Consider the following 19,504-nt stretch of genomic DNA (forward strand, 5'->3'; position numbering starts at 1 on the left):
GCACCTTTCCACAGGAATGAATTCCCTAATTGCCTCCCTGAAGACTAAAAAATTACTCTGTATGCCATATTTCTAATTCCTTTTCTAAGCTTTTACATATGCAGAGAAAGACTATTTGCTCTGGGAAGCATATGTCAAGAGGGCGTTTTATGATGGGCTGTATTCCAGGGTGCAGTTCTTTCTGCTTGCAGGTAGGTGTTTTTCTTTGTGTTGAAATCCTATCTCTGAGAACTGGATATTGTGCATACACAGTTTTAGCTATGCCAAAACCAAAGAAGCCAAATAGATGTGAGGAACGCCCATGGAACCACAATACATACTTGCTGTGAGTAGTATATAAAGCCATGATCAGCGACAGTTTAAGCAGAAGCTGTAAACTAACATTGATTTGTTAGCCTGACAGTCCAGAGCTCCCCCTCAAAGAGTACACGGAATAAGAAAAGCTATTTAAAAAAACCCCAAACCAAAAAAGACTACCATCTTTATACATGTTACTACTAGCTTAATGAGAAAAGTAATTAAAAAATCAATTTACACCAAATAATTTCAGATAATAGTTTCTAGCCACCACAGTATAAAATACACATTTCTCATGCACAAAATCTAATCCAAAACCAGTTACAAATGCTTTGTTTTTCCTAACTACTGCTTTTTCTTCCACAAGAGAGAAAAACAACATAGAATCATAGAATCGTTTAGGTTGGAAAAGACCTTTAAGATCATCCAGTCCAACCATTAACCTACGCTACCACTTCCTGAGAAATCAGAACTCCTGTATTAGGTAAAAGATGTTTCACAACACCTTAATGATCAATTTAACCTGACGTTAAAGAAAAGCTTTTAAAATGCCTAGGTCTCTTGGTACTTTTAACAGAAATTACTTTGTACCTTCTTTGCCTCAGAACATAATTCCTGGCTTGCATCACTTAATTGTATACTGGAAAAGGAACATCCTTCGGTTTCGGGGGGCAGATGAGCGTCCTTAGATTAATACGAACACACTACCATCGATTTATTTTTACCACTGTCAGAAAAGCAGTTCACAAGTACTTCGGCCAGAAAACAATTAGGGGCAACCAACAAAAGTTTCCTAAAGTTTCTGTGGAGTCAGCAGTCAAGGGCCGCCGTCTAGCCGCAGTGAAAAAATTGGCATCGCCGTTTTAATCAGCCACTAACGAGGTCATCCTTTGGTTTGCCAGCCATTACGCGGCACAGACCCGCCGCGACCTCCAGGCGCTGAGGGGTACTGAAGTCAGCGGGAAAGCACTTGCATGGTGCGTGGGGACAAGACAACTGGAATATTCACATTGAATATTCACGTACTTGGGTCAGGGCGCCGCGCAAGGAAACGCACTGCGGAGGGGAACGGCGGGTGCCTTGAGGGCGGTCTGCTCAGGTGAGGAAGATGGCTTGCCGCCTGGGGGAGGGCTCGGTGAGGTTATGGTTTGCTTCCATCCGCTCCGCTTCCCTCCCTGCTCTTTACACAGAGCTCGGCAGCTCATCCCCCCGCTGGAGAGCCCGCAGCTAACCTCGCTGCGACGAGAGCCGGCACCGCATCCTCCAGGGAGCCCCATTTCGCGACCCCCCCCCCCCCCCCCAAAAGCTCGGGAGCGCTCCCGACGCTCTGCGCCCCGCGGCAGAGCCCTCTCCCCGCCCAATGTCACCGGCAACGCAGACCGCTCCTCTCGCCCCGCGGCGCAGGGAGAGAAAAAAAAAAAAACAAAAAACCAAAAAAACACACAAAAAAAACCCCAACCCAAAAACCACCGCCGCGCCGGTCTGGCTTTCCCCGTCGAGCCCGGAGGCGCCGTCCCTCTCCCGCCCTGCCCCGGCGGCTGCTGCCAAACCAGGCTCCTCAGGCGGCGGCGGCGGCCACGGCGCTCCCGCCCCGGGCCACGCAAAACACGGGCCTCCCGCCCGCTTCCCGCCGCCGCTCCCACCCCCCGCCTCCGCCCGCCTCGGCGCCCCGAGGGGCGCCCGGTCCCGCCCGTGAGGGGCGGAGCGGCGGCGCGGCCCCGCCCCGCTTCCTTTGTGCTCGGGCAGCCAGCGGAGCCGCAGTCGCCGCCGCTTCCCGCCCGGGCAGCGCGCCCCTGCCCGCCCGCTCCTTCTCTTCCCCCCCTTCCCTCCTATTCCCCCTCCCCTCGCTCCTGCCGCCGCCGCCGCCGCCACCACCACCCCTCTCGCCGCTTTCTCCCCCCCTGCCCTGCCCGCCCGCCATGTCGCTGGGAGCCGGCCCCGAGGCGGGTTTCTCCAGCGAGGAGCTGCTGACCCTGCGCTTCCCCTTGCACCGCGCCTGCCGCGACGGGGACCTGCCCGCCTTGTGCGCGCTGCTCCAGAGCTCGCCCCGCTCCGACTTGGCCGCCGAGGATTCCTTCTACGGCTGGACGCCGATCCACTGGGCCGCGCACTTCGGCAAGGTGGGGCCCGGCTCGGCCGGCGGAGCCAGGGCGGCGGCGGCGGGAGCGGGGCGGGGGGGTGAAGGGGAAGGAGGGCGCCAGTCCCGCTCGCGCGCAACGCGGCGCCATCTTTGCCCCTTGCGCGCGCTCTGCCGGGAGGCGCCCGCCGCGCCGCTCCCCCCCCCCCCCCCCCCCCGTTCGTTCCTCCTGAGGGGACCGGGCGGGAGGGCAGAGCCGCGGCGCTTGGCTTCTCCCCTGTCCCCCGCCGTCAGCGAGGCGGGGCGGATCACGGGGCTGGTGGCGGCACCTGCCCTCCCCGGATCGTTCATTCCCCTCCCCGCCGGCGGCCGCTTTTTCCGCTGCCTTCCCGGTGAGCTGGCCGACAGAGGCGGCCCTGCGGCTGGCAGCCGGGCTTTCGAAAGGCGCCCGGGTCACCGGCACAGGGCGGCGGGAGGCAGCGGGGAGGAGCGGGGGGCTCCTCCCTCGCCGACCTCCTGCGGGGGCCTCAGAGGCGGCCCGGCGAGCGCCGGCCGGGCGGGGCAGGAGGGACCGCCGTGGCGACGACCCCTTGCAGGCTTCCCTGCTAAGCCAGCCTCTCGCCGCGCTTCGTGCTTTGTCTGCCGAGTCTGGTCGTGGTCCTTACCGCCCTCAGGCTCCACACCTGGAGACTGTTGTGTTGTGGTGCCTGTGTTATGACTACCGCCTCGCTGGGAGTTTGGGAAGACACTCCTCTCTCGCCTGCAGTGCGAAAGAGAAATTGTGGCTTATACCCGCGCAGATACGAGTGTGGAATTAACTGCGTCGGCATCGTTGCAGTGCAGAAAAGATCAAAACATAAGAAGCAGCGACGCTATGGTTCAAAGCTGTGCCAGGGGAGGTTTAGACTGGACGTTAGGAAGCATTTCTTTACCGAGAGGGTGGTCAAGCACTGGAGCAGGCTTCCCGGAGAGGTGGTCGATGCCCCACGCCTGTCAGTGTCGAAGAGGCATTTGGACAATGCCCTTAACAACGTGCTTTAACTTTTGGTCAGGTGGTTGGACTAGATAATCATTGTAGGTCCCTTCCAACTGAAACAGGCTCTTCTATTCCTGAAACCTCTGTCTTCGGTTCCTTTTGAACCTCAAGTATTAAAAAAATACAGCGATCCTTCTAAGCTGATGGGCAGTCTTTGCAGCCATGCTAGATGAGAATCCTAGTACCATTTTAAAAACACATGTGTTTACAATCTCTTTTGTTGGATTGACAAACTCGAAAATGGGAATTAACAGCTATTTAGGAAGTGGGCAAATGGGAAAAAATCACCCAAATATTTCTAAAGTGCCCTTCTTCCCTGACTTACCACTCATCTTAAGACTTAGAGGTTATCTTAATTTCTTGATTTTTATGCAGGCCTTTCCTGTTTCTAATGCAGTGAGTGTTCCAGCCTATGCAGAATTCCAGCCTAGAGGGCTGGGTTTTGTTTTTTTCCCTCATTGATTTGTCTGGTTTGGGATTTTGAGGGGCTCTTGTTCTTGTTTTCCCTCCAATTTCCAATGTATTTCTATTTGTTTATTGATTGTGTGCTGGAGAAGGAAAACGAATGTACTTAGGCAGTTGTCATGGTTTGTGGAAGTACATTGAGATGCTTTCTGTATGTTAAGTGATCTTATCTGCAGTGCTTGTTTGAGAAACATAGCTAAGTAGTCCTTCAGTCATTAAAAAACCCAACCAACCAAAAAAGAAAAAAACCCCAAAACCCGCAAAAACCAAAACCTAATGCAGCCTTTTATCTGTTCAGAAAGAAGCTAATAATCTTCTACACTTCTATACTCAGAAAAAAGTAAAATGCCTTAAATTTTATCATGGAGTATGCTCATAGAAAATGTGAAGATGCTAATCTGGTGTTACAGTCTTATGTTTCCTTTTTCCATCTCCTAAGAATTTCTCTTTGGTACATGCTTGTGGCAGTCTTGCTTTTGTCTTTCAAGTGTGTGGGGTGTTTTGCTTTTTCCTTTAAGCATCTTCAGCTTTCTACTAACCATGCTAGGTTATATATGAGTTTTTGTGTACGTTGTCATTTCTGTTGAAGAAACTCTTGCAGAAACAGTTAACAAAGGGAACAAGTCAGTCTGTAAGATACTGTGTTTATATTTGTCATGTTCATTCTTAGGCATCAGCAAAATTTGGTATGTGTTTTTGTTCTTGTTACATATAAGGGGGTGGCGGAATCTGGCAAGTGAAATGAGACTTACAAAGATGACATAGGCTACAAATGGGTTTCATACAACTTTGCATGTATGTACTTCCCTAAAAGCTTGTGACAAAGTCTAGGCAATTTAAAGTTACCGAAGTTATCTGCATGTTTTATAGTCTTGTCAGGCAGTGTTCATTTCTCTGGGCTAGAGACTGCAACACACTTGAAAAAGTTACAATAATGTAATTGGATCCCAAACTTGACTAACTTTGTTTTGTGTGGCATAGTTATACTTTTACCTTTCACCAGTTAATAATGGTTGTCAGCAGTGAAACAATAGCTGCTCTTAGGGGACGTTCACATGCATGACTTAGGTTCTTATTTATGTTTTTTTATCCTAGTTCAGATTCATCAAAGCTTCAAATGGAGAGTTCTGTTTCTCAAAGTATCAAAGTTTTAAAATGTTAATTTTTGAACTGCTTATTAGTACTTACTGAACAAGACTCTCTCCCTCTTCTTTGTTTTTCTAGATCTTGTAGGATTTTCATTATTTTGTTTTTCTTTTCCTGAAATAAATTAAATGACGACAGAACACTTTTGGCTGTCCTTCTGATTTAGGGCCATTTAGCAGCACAGTCCCCCAGACATGTATTGGTTCTAACTGTGGCTCTGTAGAAGGCTGAAATGACAAAACTGACTTAGTTCCTTTCCGGAAGAAGTCCTTGTGGAACAACTTCTTGTAAGCAGTGAAATCTAAAACAGTTCATACATGTACACACGCCTGTGCGTGAACGCATAGCATCAGTCTAGGGTTGATGAACTTCAGCAGTACAGAGATGTTTCTTTACCTATTGCCCAATTTGAACATAGAAGAAAGCCCTTGTTATATCAAAGGACAGTATAAAATCAGTTTAGAATAAAGCTATGTAAGACTGTATTCTTGTGTGCAGTTGTAGATGTGCTGTAGTAAGGAAGTAGCATCAACAGTCAAGTTCTGTTAGAAATGAATATGTGAAAGAGGAAAGACAGCTTTTTGGGGGGAATACTGCACTAATACTAGTGCCAATAAAAATGGACTATCTTAAGACTAAAAGTGAAAACACAGTATTTCTTAACAGCTTACGCTGAAACATACTTGTACAGCTTGCAAGTGATAAATGAAATACCAGCAAAGTCAATTGAAAATGGTAGATGTTAGAACTAAAGGAGGTCCACACTGTCATTAAAACTCCAGATATTACAACCAGAAACCCTGGTTCTAACATCTACCATTTTCAATTGACTTTGCTGTGTTTTCACTAGAGATAGTAGCAAGTCCAAATTTACTCACCATGTTGAGTATCTGTGGTGGAGTTTGCATTTTCAGGGTTATACCCTGACTGCTGAGAAGTGCTCATATCCTGAGATGTAAATTAATTCCCATTAGAGTTGCTGTATTCAAATTAGAGTTAATTATATAGTGCCCTAAATTACACTGGTGTTCTGTAGACTTCTAAGAAGGGTCAGAATGTAAAATTGTTAACAATCTAGAAAGTTACCAGAGAGGTAGAAAATGAAGGGCTTGCATAAAAAATGAAGTTGCTGTTAATTCACTTTGTCCTATACCAACCTTAATTTCATTTTTCTTTTTAACCGCCTGCATGTGTATTTTTATTTTCTCTGACTACATCCATTTGCTTGTAACTCTTCTCCTACTTTTATTTTTGCTGTTTGACTGTTTCCGTTATAGGAAGCAAAATAGTAGTAAGTACATTGTTTCCTTTGGAACAAAAGCAGTACAGATAAAAATGCCTGTCTCTTCCTTGATATTTTGCCAGTGTTGTGGCCTATGTGGAGGCCTGTCTTTCTTCATTAAATCACTTCAACCACTGCTTTAGGTATAACAATACAGTGGAAAACAGCTTCTAAAAGGTTATTTAATGAAAGCGGACTTGTGTGTCCTGATCTCAAGTATGAATAATCAAGTGAAGTGTTGGTTTTTTTGTTATGTTGACTTTTCCTATCCACGGAAGTAATTTACCTCATTCTACCATACTGTTGGAAGAAGCAGGTTTTTCTGACAGCTGTGATGGTGAAGACCCATACTTCAGCTTTTAATGGGATGAAATGTTATCTTCATTGTTAAAACCCTGTCAGAGATAATGAGGGGGAAAAAAAAAGCACACAAGAAAAAAAACAACATTTAAACATGAAGTTGTATAGATAATTGTGACATGTAGCCATCTTAGAAAATGGATTTAAACAGTGCAAGATGACGCTGCTGAACCAGTTCCAATGTTATTCCCCTTTCAATTGATGGGCTATAATGCCTGTCTAATTACAGAAATTCTTTCAGCCTGGTTTCTGTGCAGGAAATACTATTCTTTCCTGAAGTTGTAGTACTTGTCTGAAAGTGCTTTCAAATTAATTCTATTAAAAGTCTGTTGTTTTAAAAACTGGCTGAACTTTATTTTTGTTTGCAGTTATACCTATTGCAGGAATCTATTGGACTAGCTGGAGGTTTTTTCCATCACATTGCTTATTAATAATTACGGTGTTACAATTATTAATAAGGGTTAACAGCAATATTAGGTGTTCCAGTATGTGAACACCAAGGAAAGTCTAAGATTAGCAAATACAAAATGTATTCAGGTAGTCTAGCATTAGAATTATAAATTTTCTTACACGAGTTTTTTGATGTAATTTTTTTTTGCAGTAAAAGGACTTGTTTGCTTCTGAAAAGATACTTTGTCCTTGGTAATGTTGAGGTTTATGGAGCTAGATTCATTAATACTGCGATATTTCAGTTACCCTCAGCCTTGCACATTTATGTCATGTAATTGGTGAGTTAATGGTACATCTGTGCCTAGTGTCAAGTTCATTACAGTCCAAAAAAAGTACTTTTGTATATCCTAAACAATAGGGTTCATATGTGTGTGTTTGAACTACATGGGGGGAGGAAACAACTGGAGTTAACAATATATTTGCAAAACTAATATAAAATACTTCACTACAGTGGTTGGTACTTTTGTCTTTAACTATGAGAGACTGACCTGTAGATTTATTTTTGTATATGAACCAATGCCCTGAGTCAGTGTGGTGGTTTTTTGTTTTGCTGTCACATGTGTGTACAGTGGTGTTTGTTTCTCACCACAATAAATGGAAGACTAAGCTAAATTGTTTATTTTAGCATAGTGCATTCCTTTTCCTGTCAACAAAAAGACAATGTTACTGTGTGACAGGAAAGGAGCATTTTTTTTTTTGACTATTTTTGAAAGTTGAGGTCATCGTGGCTATGGTTTGTCTAGCTTCTGCAAATGTGATGTTATGAACATTTAAAAATAGTAGCTGGATATCTGACACTTCTGGTTAGTATGATGGGAAAATAAAAGTCAGAATATAGTGTGACAAAATACTGCAGTTTTTTTAAAACAAAGAGAGCTTTTCATTTTTGGTAGTGCCACAAACATGCAGCCTATTTTGTTTTTAACAGCTCTTCAGCTGTAATGACAGGAAAATGGTGAAAAGAATTTAATTCCTTTTATAGATTTAGCATAGTATTAACAGTATTAGTTTTCATTAGTTATCTGCTTCTGTCACTCGTAAGAAAACATTAAAGAAATTTAAAGTCTTTCTTGTGTTTTTCTGATTTACCTTCCTTCAAACTCTCCTGAGAATACATCTGTGTATCTCTTGTTTTGGCAAATGTTATCTAATAATGTCTGTTAAGTATCATGTTTTCAGCTTTGCTGGATCAGAACTCTACCCTCTTCCTCCTGCCCCCCCCCGCCCCTAACAAAAGTGAACTGAACAACTCTTGTAATCAGCTCTGAGGTATTTATGCCGTGTTTTCCCCCATCCTGAAAATAAATGCTGGAATTCAGTGTTGGGGGTGAAAATTAAGTACTTTTAGGTATGGCCTATGGCCAGAGGAGGGGGGAGTATAGGGAGGAGGGTGAAAATCCTAATGTTCATATTCTCTTTTTGTTTTGCATCCATGTAGTCTCACTAGTCAGTTTAGCTTTTCTAGGTTTTATGTATTGATTTAGCATGTGCTAATTGTCATAGTACACCTGTGTAACATTTTTGGTTTTATTCCCTCATGTCTTTAAAGCTGGAGTGCCTAATGCAGTTAGTAAGAGCTGGAGCTTCTGTAAATGCCAGTACAACACGTTTTGCTCAAACACCAGCCCACATTGCTGCTTTTGGAGGACATCCACAGTGCCTGGATTGGTTGATTCAAGTGGGGGCCAACATAAACAAACAGGTATGGATTCACGCATATTTCATGTCTGCATATAGTTTTGGAAGGAGTGTCTTGGTCCCTTTTTACTACATGTATGATCCTTACATTCACAAACAGATACATTATTTTTAACATCAGCTGACGTCAAATTACTTAATTATCAGTTACAGACCTTTTACATTATAGTAGAGGTAGGACTATTAAATGTCCTTTAAACCACTAAAGGTTTGGAGAACATTTGTTTTAGTAATTGACATCTTGCTGCTTCTTGAACAAAATGGTATGCTGCTCTGGTGTTGGCAGCATTAGCAAATACTCTGATACTGTAATGCCTTCTCAGGGGAAAGAAAAAAGGCTAGTGAGGAAAGTCTTCCTTATTAAATACGCTAAGAATTGAAAAATTCACCATTACCTACAGAACCATGAGACCTTTATGGTACTTCATGATTTAGTCATACATATAACTAGGAAGCTCTGCCATGGTTTATTTTAAGGTGCATCTGTTTTCATACTGTTTTCCTCTTTAGATTATTTCTAAAGCTTTTCTGGTAACTTCCTGCAAATAGATCAGAAACGTGCTTCACTAACAGAGAATGAATGGGTGATTTTTTTTAATAATTTTCCATTGCTTTTACTGTGAGTAAGGATAGCAATTTATTTGGTAGCAGAGAGTGCATTAATATAGCAAAATTCCTGTAAAGGACTGTTGTACTCTGGTACAGTAACAGAATTGAGTGCTTAAAACTATCATGCTTTTGGAGAAAATGTTTGCAGTACTGAATGGATCTGTTATAGATGCTGGGCATACATAATGTGTGCCTTTATAACAGTACTCAAAATTATTATTTGTAATATTCTGAGAGTAATTAATACTACAGCATATACATTTACTAAAAGCTGTAGTATAGCATAGCATCTATAAAATGTCTGGTCTGTTAAATCTTGCATCATACTTTTCTTAAAATATTTAATGGCCAGACTGTGTTTTATATGCAGTAGAGTTAAGCTAAGTCTGCTGAAGAACTTGAACATTTGCATTTTTAGAGTTTGGTTTTTTTTTTTTAAATTTATGCAAAAATAAGAAATGGGGAAGTTTGTGTTGAGTTTTCAGAAAAGAAGGCTGGTGCATTGAGAACAGCTGTGAGACACCAGGAGAATTGTAGAAACAATGAAGGTGACTGGATGCAGAGGCTATAGATCGCATCTTCTCCTTGATACCTGACAAAAGTAACTTATGCAATAAGTTATTGCTGCATAGTGGTAGAATCTTCAGAAGAGAAAATACAAGAACTATAAATGCATCTGGAGACCAGGTAAGAATGTAAAGAAATGGTGATTAGAGAGGAAACATGGCATGCACAGAATAAAGATGTACAAATATCTGCTAAATGAGAAGAGAAGAATGAATGAAAATGAATGAATGAGAAGAATGAAAGTTTCCAACTATGAGGATAAAGAGAAGAACTGACCAGTGAGGTTGAAATGGAGTTGAAGAACAAGCTTGCTGTCCTGGAACATGATGGGGGGAAAAAATCCTATCTAGTGAGTGAGGTTATAGCAAAGAAGACAGTAGCAGCTAGCCCCCAAAAGAAGAGGAGAAGAGTGCAGAGAGATCTCTCCATGGGCTGAGGGCAACATGCAGATGACTGTAAAAGAAAACAGAAGGCAGTATGATACACAGTTAAAAATAGACAGGAAACTCATTCCAGCTGAAAGAAGTCATCAAGACTAGCCAGTGACTCAGGAGTCTTTCTAAATTGATGGTCTGTCACCAGAGCAAATCCAAAGAATAGATCTGTGGTTCTCAAGTTTTCAAATGAGATATTGGTGATAGTATCCTGTAGACTTCTAAGGGCAGATTCAGGTATTGACAGGCAAAGGACACTCATATAGATAGTACTGAGAGTTGATGCTGTGGAAGCCGTGTGTGGTCTTAATGGTAGGCTCAAGTTACACTTGAATGCAATAACTTAGTTTTTTTTGCTCCCACAAAATATTAGTTGAACATACAAGAAGAGGTATTTTAGATTTGGTTCAATGATAAAATAAGAAGATAGCTTCGGTTAATTAAAATGGTAGTAGAAACAAAAAAGTCTCTTAAGTTCTTTGTTCGGATGCAACTGGTCAGTCACACTAGGTTCACATGCACGAGCACTGAAAGATAGACGGCGTGCCTTGGTGATACCTGTAGCATCCCACAGATAACTTGGAATGTTTCATACAAGGCTATGTAAAGCATAGTGCATGCTTTGCTCTCCCCAATTCCTTCCAGCTGTTTATTGAATTGCAGTCAAATTTTACTATTCTTGTTTGATTTGAACTGCTTAATAAATGATCTTGGTTCCTTATTTAACTTCCAAGCACTTTCAGATGATCATCTAGGGCTTCCACCCACACTTTTGAGCTTTTGGAGCACTATTTCCTGATGTGTATTTTGTTTATTCCTTCCAGCTCGCTGACTGATGCTGTACTTCAAACAGACATAGTCACTGGCTAATGCTTGTGTGAGGACAAGTGTTCCATGGACACGGGATACAAAACACATGCTGAGAAAGATCTGGGAATACTTGATATTTAAACTAGTAAAACTTCCCTTCCAAACTGACTCCTGGTCATTGGCTACAGACTAACCCATCACCTCTGGAAAAAGAAAAGGATAGCTTCTGAAAAGGAATCCACTCGAGTCTCTCAGTCTTAACGTAAATCTCCGGTACTCAGTAGAATTTGCATGCACGCTTTCTCATATGTGCCCTGAGGTATTGTACTGTAGCCTGTGCTGCCTGCCCTGAAATTGAGGAAAACTTGAAAATGCATATTTCGGTGCTGGTGACAGTTGCCCAGGACATTTCGCAGGCAGCAGCAATGAACGACATATGCTGAAAACTGCTTGTCCCAGCTGTACCTTGCTCCCCAAATAAGTTCTGTGAGTATATCCTGTGATGCCCAGCCCTCTTATATAACTGTATGTGCTGGCTAGAACCATCTATCTCTCTTTATGATCAGTGGGCAGTTCTTCCCCTCCCAGGATCACCAGAAAAATTCACAGGAGAAAGCTGAAGTGTCAAGCAATGACCTGTCTATTTCTACCCAGCAGTGGACTCAAGAGAAAGTCCTGTTAGGTGGTTTTTTTACCTCTTCAGCAGGCAGTGCCTGCTGATAGTTCTTAATAATGTGACTCAAGACCTGCACTTGTCTACCTGCCTGCTCTGGTTCACTGGAACAGTGCAAATTTTTTTGATTAAAAAGCCTGTTACTTCATTTAAATATATTTTCCCTCTAGCCTCAGCCTATTAAACATTCTATTGTAAGTTGCCTGTGTCGATTGGCCAAAAAAAGTTTTGCCTGGCCTGTCTTAGAGAAGGAATAAGAAATACCTCATCCTTAAAGGCGATGCTAACTTACTTTTCATCCAGCCAGCTACCATCATGTGACAGTGATGGCAGATAGATTTAGGAGGGTTAGATTACGTGTGCTAGCAAGAACTGTAAACACACTGATATCCTTGGTGGGGAGGAAGAAAACACTCATGCCTTTGGTATGTTACAGTTTTGTATTTTCAACAACAATTTGGACTAAATCCAGATAAAAATATTCCATCGGTTCTCATCTGTACTCAAAATTCAGAAGGAGAAACGATCATGAATTCAAAGCATTTTTAGCAAAGAGTGAGGGGGGAAAAAATACTCAGTGTTCTCCAGCTTCTACTTCTTTGCTTCAGAAAGGGTAGGGTGCTGGGTCTAAGAAATCTGAACAGCTTTTGGAAATGCGCTCAGCTGATAGAACTTGAAATTCAGTCAGTTGAGTTAAGGATTGGAGTTAGTTTATATTTCTTGTCAGGTAAAATAGTGCTTCTGTGTCTTAGTCAGGTATCTGTACTAGAAGTATTTTACAAGTGCATAGCGTTGTGGTTTAACCCCAGTAGGCACCTAAGCACTACACAGCTGCTTGCTCATTTCCCACCCACCAGCTCCCTCCTGCCCCTAGGGGGCTGAGGGAAAGAATCAGAAGGGGAAAGTGAGAAAACTGATGGGTTGAGATAAAGACAGTTTAATAGGTAAAAAAGGAAACAAAGAAAAACAAAACCAAGAAAATCAAGTGATGATAAAAATTTTAAAACCCCCACACCACAACCAAAAAAATCTCACAATTGCTCACCGCTAGCTGACTGATGCCCAGCCAGTCCCCAGGCAATGATAGCCCTGGCAAATTCCACCCCCCCCCAGCTTTTCTTGCTGAGCGTGTTGTCATATAATGTCATAGGGATGTTCCTCTGATCAATTTGGGTCAGTGGTCCCAGCTGTGTCACCTCCCAGCTTCTTGTGTACCCTCAGCCCACTGGTAGCTAAAATATTGGTGTGTTACCAACACTGCTTTGGTCACAAATCCAAAACATAGCCCCATACCAGCTACTATGAAGGAAATTAACTCTAGCCAGCCAAAACCAGTACACATAGCCGAAATCTTTCAGTGTAAATGTGTGTGGGGGCTTTTTGTGTTAAAAGAAATATTTACAGGTAAGTAACTTTTTTTTTGTTTGTTTAAAGGACAGGGTTGCAAAGGTACTGGTGAGTGAAATTAACTGAATCATATCTAGGGACTTGGAGAACAAAATGGGAAATTTTCAGTTGGAAGATCCTAAAGCTAACAGAAATTTGGATCCCAAAAAGACAGAAAGAGGGAAAATAAGAGTAAAAAATGGCTTCAGACTGAACTGAAAAAGTAGCCACATCTAAAAGAGGCCTGTGAATAAGCAGCGAGTTTGAGAAAAATATTTAATCAGTAGAGGAAATGTCTTTTGAGGTTAAGCAGCATAGTGAGGAAATGCAAACTGATTAATCAAGCTGAGATAGATTTACTGAGAAAACTTAAGCCAAAAAAGCAAAAGGTTCTTCAGCCACACAAATAAAAAGAGATAAGAAAGGAAGCTACTTACTCAGTAAAATGAAATAGAAGTCAAAGGTAATCTAGTCGTGACCCAAAGCTAGAGAAGACTGCCCTTGTCTTTGCAAAAGGATAGTCCTGCTCTTCCAAGGGAAAGGAGGAAGATGTTTGGCAGTGGCAGTGAGTTGCAAAAAATAAATGTGCCTATGATGCCTTATGACTCTCTGTCATCCCTTCAGGAGCACTGTACGCAAAATACTTAGTCTCTACAGAAGCAAACAAACTTGTGTTATCTTGAATGCTAAATTAATAAAATTTAATTGGTCTTTCTGCTCATTTAATTACAATGTGAATTCTGGATTGTGAGACAAGTTTGGGCTGTTGGTGCAGTGTTACATCAGAAGGGTAAATAGGACCCTGAAACATTCTGCTCTAGATATGAAAGGCCAGTACAAGTTGTTGATGTTTCCCTTCCTTGATTATTTTTACAGAAGGGATTAAGTCAAACTGAAGCACATATGGGAACTGTGGACAATTAGAAGGCTTATGCGGTATTATCAAGCATAATTAGCAATTTGTAGAACCCCTCAAAATAAAAGATCCTAGTTTGTTCCACATAGCCAAAAAAGAGATAGGGAAGAGGAGTCTTATGCATGAAAATGTGCTAGCAATCTAGACCCTGAACTGTTCTCAGAAGTGTCTTGGAAAAACCTCGGTTATATCGCTTTTTCTTTTTGGTGCCATCCATTCCAATTGTTGAATTGAACCAGAATTGTTGTGAGGCTCATAGAGTACTTTATTTTTATCTGTATGCATGATTTTGGATGTGTTGAAAAATAAGTAAACTTCAAAGTCATTTTTCAGTGGGAGATAATTATTTTTTTTTCTTTCAGTCTAGCTCATAACCCAGAGAGAATTTCTTCTTTCCAGAGCTAGGAGACTATTTCAGAAACTATTTCGGTGCAAATAGATTTGGTCCCATAGGAGAACGTCAAAAGAAGATAACATTAGTGATGACTGAAACTTAGGTGCCGTAATTAAAATGAATGCAATAAAAATCTAAATCTGTGTATTCTGCCATTCTCTTAGGTACTTTCTCAGTTCCTTAGCTTTAGAGAAGAGACACACGCTTTTCTGGGCTAGTGACTGAAAGAAGCCCTTCTCAAGACATATATTCTGTTCTGAGATACTAACCTTTTTCTGGTTGTTGGTGACAGGATTGTTAACTGCTATAAGCTTAGCTTATTCTTTTAATGCGGTGGGGAGGAGTCCTTTTGCAAAGGGCTTTTTTCATCCTTCTAGTGTTTCCCTACAACAATACTTCATAATTAAATTCTCTAGATCTTACTGTGGGCAGCATGCTAGGTTTATGGGACTAGTAAAGATTTTTGTCATCTGTCATGTGCATGGCTAGTTGAGCTAACTTCCCCTAAACCGAACTTTATATTGAATGATTATCTTTTAAGTTAGGGTTGGGACTGCAAATACTAATGCTGAACAAAAGAGGCAAATCGCTTCTTTTCTGTACTTTTACCCCTTTAACAAAGGCGGGGGAGGGAACAAAACATAACAAAATGATGAATCGAAGACAGCTTCCATGATGGGAAAATGTATTTCACTATGAAGAAAATCTTCTTGGATAAATTAGTGCCAAATTAATTTCCATATATGATAGTTAATAAAATTGTGTCCTCTGTTAAACACCTATGTCTTCCTGTAACTTAAAGAAAAGTTATAAATAGGAGAAATTACATAAACTTAATTGGAAGGCAGTCTTCTATCCATCAGCTACAGACAGCCATTTTGGAAGAAGGGCTGTATAGCTGTTTTCTAATCACTAAGGACTCCGAAGAGTTTTCTGCTCTGTTCTGTTGCCAAACTTTCTGTCAGCCTCAGCAATTTTCCTTAGTTTATAAGAAGGGTAAACTTTGTCTGATACCATTATTGCTCCATGCTGGGGGTGCTAGGTGGTTCACTGCTTGGCTGAATATATGTCTTAAGCACTGGTAAACTGGCTTACCCTCAGTGAATTTGTAACTTGTTATAAAAATATTTTGCCATGAAATAAAATTGGCAAGTAGAAAACTCAGAGTATCTAGCACATAATCCAAAATCCATCTTCAAGTTATATTTACATGGTCTAAAAGATGTGATTTAAGTTCTCAGAAGCTTGGCAGACAATTTAAAACACTTGTTACCTTCTATCTATCAAGATGGTAGTATGATCGTATTTTGAATATATTCACATTTCAAACAGAGCTAAAGCATAACCAGTACTGTAGAGTTAGCTGTGAACACTGTTGTGTATGAAGACTGGCAAGTCAGTAAAGGTGCTGTGTTACTTTAATAGCTAGTGTTGATATTGTAATAGAAGGGATAGGGAGGCAAAAATGAGACACAGTTAGAATGTGTTTAGTGTCAGTGGAGCAGACAAGTGAAGTCTGACAAAAATTTGGAGAGGAAGAGGAAGAAAGGAAAAACCTTGCTATGCACTGAAAGTGTTGAGGATTGTGATAATTAAATCGCATAACAAACCAGTAACTGAACATGTACTTGCTACTTCAAGGCCATATTTCATTACAGATTCTTCTCTGTCGTTCTTAATACTGATGGTTAATTGCAAGTACTGAATTTCATCTGCAGCCTGTAGATTGTGATGCATAGAATTTACCTGCTGCTTGCTGGCTGCATTTGTAAAATTGCTGTAGATTCTCCCTGTTAACTGTGAAGCAAGGCTGTAGAGAGGAGTTGCCTGAAAAGCAATACACTACTTCTAGTATGTTTGCACATAATATGACAAGACTAAATGATTGGCTGTGCTGGTTAACAATAATGGAATGTAAATGGATAGAGATAGTCAGAAAAGAAAAAGCGTTGGGGACATGGGTCAATGTGTATGTCCCAGGAGACATCTGGCCTGTCCTGTGAACTCTGGGCAGACTTATATTACAGTAGAGTTTTGCATACACACTCCTCACCTGGTGAGTATGTCTGGCGCACTACAGCACTGCATAAGTGTGTCAGCAAGATCTGAAAGCGATATAGTCCCACAGACTTGGCCATGCGGCTTCTGAATTCAAGATGGCTTGCTCAGTCCAACATATTGGGAAACAAAAGTGCTAGGAAATAAGGATGTTAGAGTAACTTGTTACGGTGGTATCTGTTGCGGGGTTTTTTAACAAGTTTTGCTGAACATAACTGCTGATTGCCTAGTTATTGGATAAGGCTTATCTTCAGTTAGATGCCTTTAGCATTATTTCTTGCTAAATATCTAATGTACATGACAGCCTCCTGCAAACTTTAAAGTAATGATAAAGTACCTGATGCATTTGCTAGCTAATAAATGCTGCTTTTATATATCTGCTTTCTTAATTAAAGTGAGTAATGTAAAAATACTATTTTAATTTTTAGAAAGATTATGCTTGACAAAATGTAGTTTGTCTTTACAGGATTATGTTGGTGAAACTCCTATTCATAAAGCAGCACGATCTGGTAGTATGGAATCCATAAGTGCCCTTGTGGCTCATGGTGCGCAAATAGAGTAAGTGAGGTATTTTTTCTTGTTGTTGATTGTTGTGTGTTTAGCTAACTAACTTAGATCAGTAAACATAGATACTAATGTCAGAAAGAAAAGTCAAAACAGCAGACACCTGATTAAAATTTAAGACAGCTAGACATGTTCAACTGTAATGAAGCCCAAGATGTTTTGCATGTCTAGTAATAAAGTTTATTTTACTTAATTGATACCAGTGTGCTGAATTTGTATGGCATTTATATCTGATATATTAAAATATTTATCACGCTTCTGTCAGATGACCCCAAATTATACACTTTATCTAGCGTGTAGTTACTTTTTACAACAAATTTACAGCTTGCACTGGTGAATAGATATAGAAAACAATGCAGAAGTAACATTATGTGCAAAATAGTATCTCACACACTCTTTGCAGTTAGTTTAATACTGTTTGTTAGTATATTGTGTATTTGCCCTGTTAACTTTTTTCTTTAAAGGTTTATGTACTGCAAAAACATTCAGAAAATCTCACAAACTTTTGCAACTTACAGCATGGACAAAATGGATGCAGTTTTCACCTAGAAATGTTGAGTATAAGCTCTATGGCTTATAATAATGTAAATACTTTAGCAATTTCTTTTAATTAGAACTAGCTTTATTATCTTAAATGGTAACTCGATACTGTATTTTAACCTGCAATATGAACCTTTTAAGTTGTTAAGTGAAATAAGAATCATGTAGTTAATTTCTTGTTTTACCCTTTGGTTTCCATCTTACTGTTTTTGTAATGCTGCCCTGATAAAACTGCCATAAAATTTAACTCTTTCAATGGTATCATAGAGTATTCAGGAAATATAGTACCTTTTAAGTTAATAGTAATGAACAAATTGCTTTATATGAAGAGATTGCTTCATAGAAAAATGACACTGAAATAACTTCTGCAGCTGTCTCGGTCAGTTATTGACAAGTTCATGAAATCAGTCTTAAATTTATGAATTCCCATTTTGAACTCACTTTCAGATATCTTAAGGTAAACTTGGATTTAAATTTACTGTGGAATTGAGCAAACCTTAATTATCATCATCAATTAGTATGTAATCTTGTGATTTTTACAAAGTATCCAATCAAAAGAGAAGTTGTGGAACTGCATAAACAACGTGAAATGAGTGAGAAGAGTCTGATGTAAAGAGGAGGACGTGTTACATCCATAGGACTTTCAAAATAAGTAGCTGAGTAACTGAGGTTGGAGATATGGCTGCAACTTTAACTTACAGAACTAAAATTTTGGTTTTTAAACATGGTATTTGCAAGCCATAGGCAAAACATTTCTGTAGGACTTGGAGAGTGTTATCTGCCTTTGACCAAAGCTATTTGCAGCAGTAGTAGTGTAGGTTTATAGCAGTTTTAGTGAACAGGAAATAATTTGAATTCTCAGTTTTCTAACTTAGAATTCCATCTGTATTTCAGTAGGATAGACTTGTCACGAGTTCTGTAGGTAATTAAATATCAGATCCTATCCAGGAAATGGTAAAATGAGGGGTGCAAATGCAACAGGCTGGTGGAGTAACCCATGTTTAGTCATTTAGAGGATCAGGACTTGGCCCTGTCACCTGAGAGAGCTAGCTGTTGGCTGACTGGGGTGAGGATTTTTTTCCATAGAATCTAGTTTCCAGGCTCAGTATGTTAAATTAGTCCAAATCCATGTGTATGCTTTTGACTTGGTAATGTTAGGTTAATGGTTGGACTGGATAATCTTAAAGGTCTTTTCCAACCTAAATGATTCTATGACAAGGTCCCTTCCAACCCAAAGCATTCTATGATTGATTAATTTCGGGTTATCTGGATTTGAAAACTGGCCCTGTATCTTTAATGGCTATGTTGATTTCCTGATTTTTGTAACATCCTGAAAATTTAGATGCTCTGAAAGTTCTGACTCTTTTATTTTACAGCTTCAGTTAGAACAAAAGGAGAGGGGGTTTTATCCATATATTTTAGTTCTAATTTGTATATATTAACTTAAATGATAATTGACTATGTAGGACCAAGGCAAGAATTTTACTAAATACAGAACTAAGCACTAACTAGAACTAAAGTGCTGATCTGTACTGATGGTGAATATGGCCTTTTTTAGTGGGGATTAGATCTTCTAATCCAATTTTTTCTTTATCTCTTCATAAAGTTACGGTATCAAAATCTAGTTACATGAAGATGCAGAGAATATCCCTTGTGACTGCAGAGAGTCAAATGTACTGCTTGTACCTGGTATTTATAGTAGGCATCAAGTATTGCAGCATCCCTAGTTTTTTATAAGAAGT

The 19,504-nt window shown here is 40.6% G+C and overlaps 1 protein-coding gene across 1 annotated transcript in view; it reads left to right on the top strand.

Annotated features, from left to right (window-relative positions):
* Positions 1-2,216: 2,216 nt before the first annotated feature.
* Positions 2,217-19,504, top strand: part of ANKRD10 (ankyrin repeat domain 10) — a 39,127-nt gene continuing 21,839 nt past the window's right edge. Inside the window, exons 1-3 of the mRNA XM_075727827.1 lie at positions 2,217-2,417; positions 8,663-8,815; positions 17,125-17,216. Coding sequence (XP_075583942.1) covers positions 2,217-2,417; positions 8,663-8,815; positions 17,125-17,216 — 446 coding nt within the window. The remainder of the gene's footprint in view (positions 2,418-8,662; positions 8,816-17,124; positions 17,217-19,504) is intronic.

Source organism: Pelecanus crispus, chromosome 1 (assembly GCF_030463565.1).
Source record: "Pelecanus crispus isolate bPelCri1 chromosome 1, bPelCri1.pri, whole genome shotgun sequence".
Taxonomy (NCBI): domain Eukaryota; kingdom Metazoa; phylum Chordata; class Aves; order Pelecaniformes; family Pelecanidae; genus Pelecanus; species Pelecanus crispus.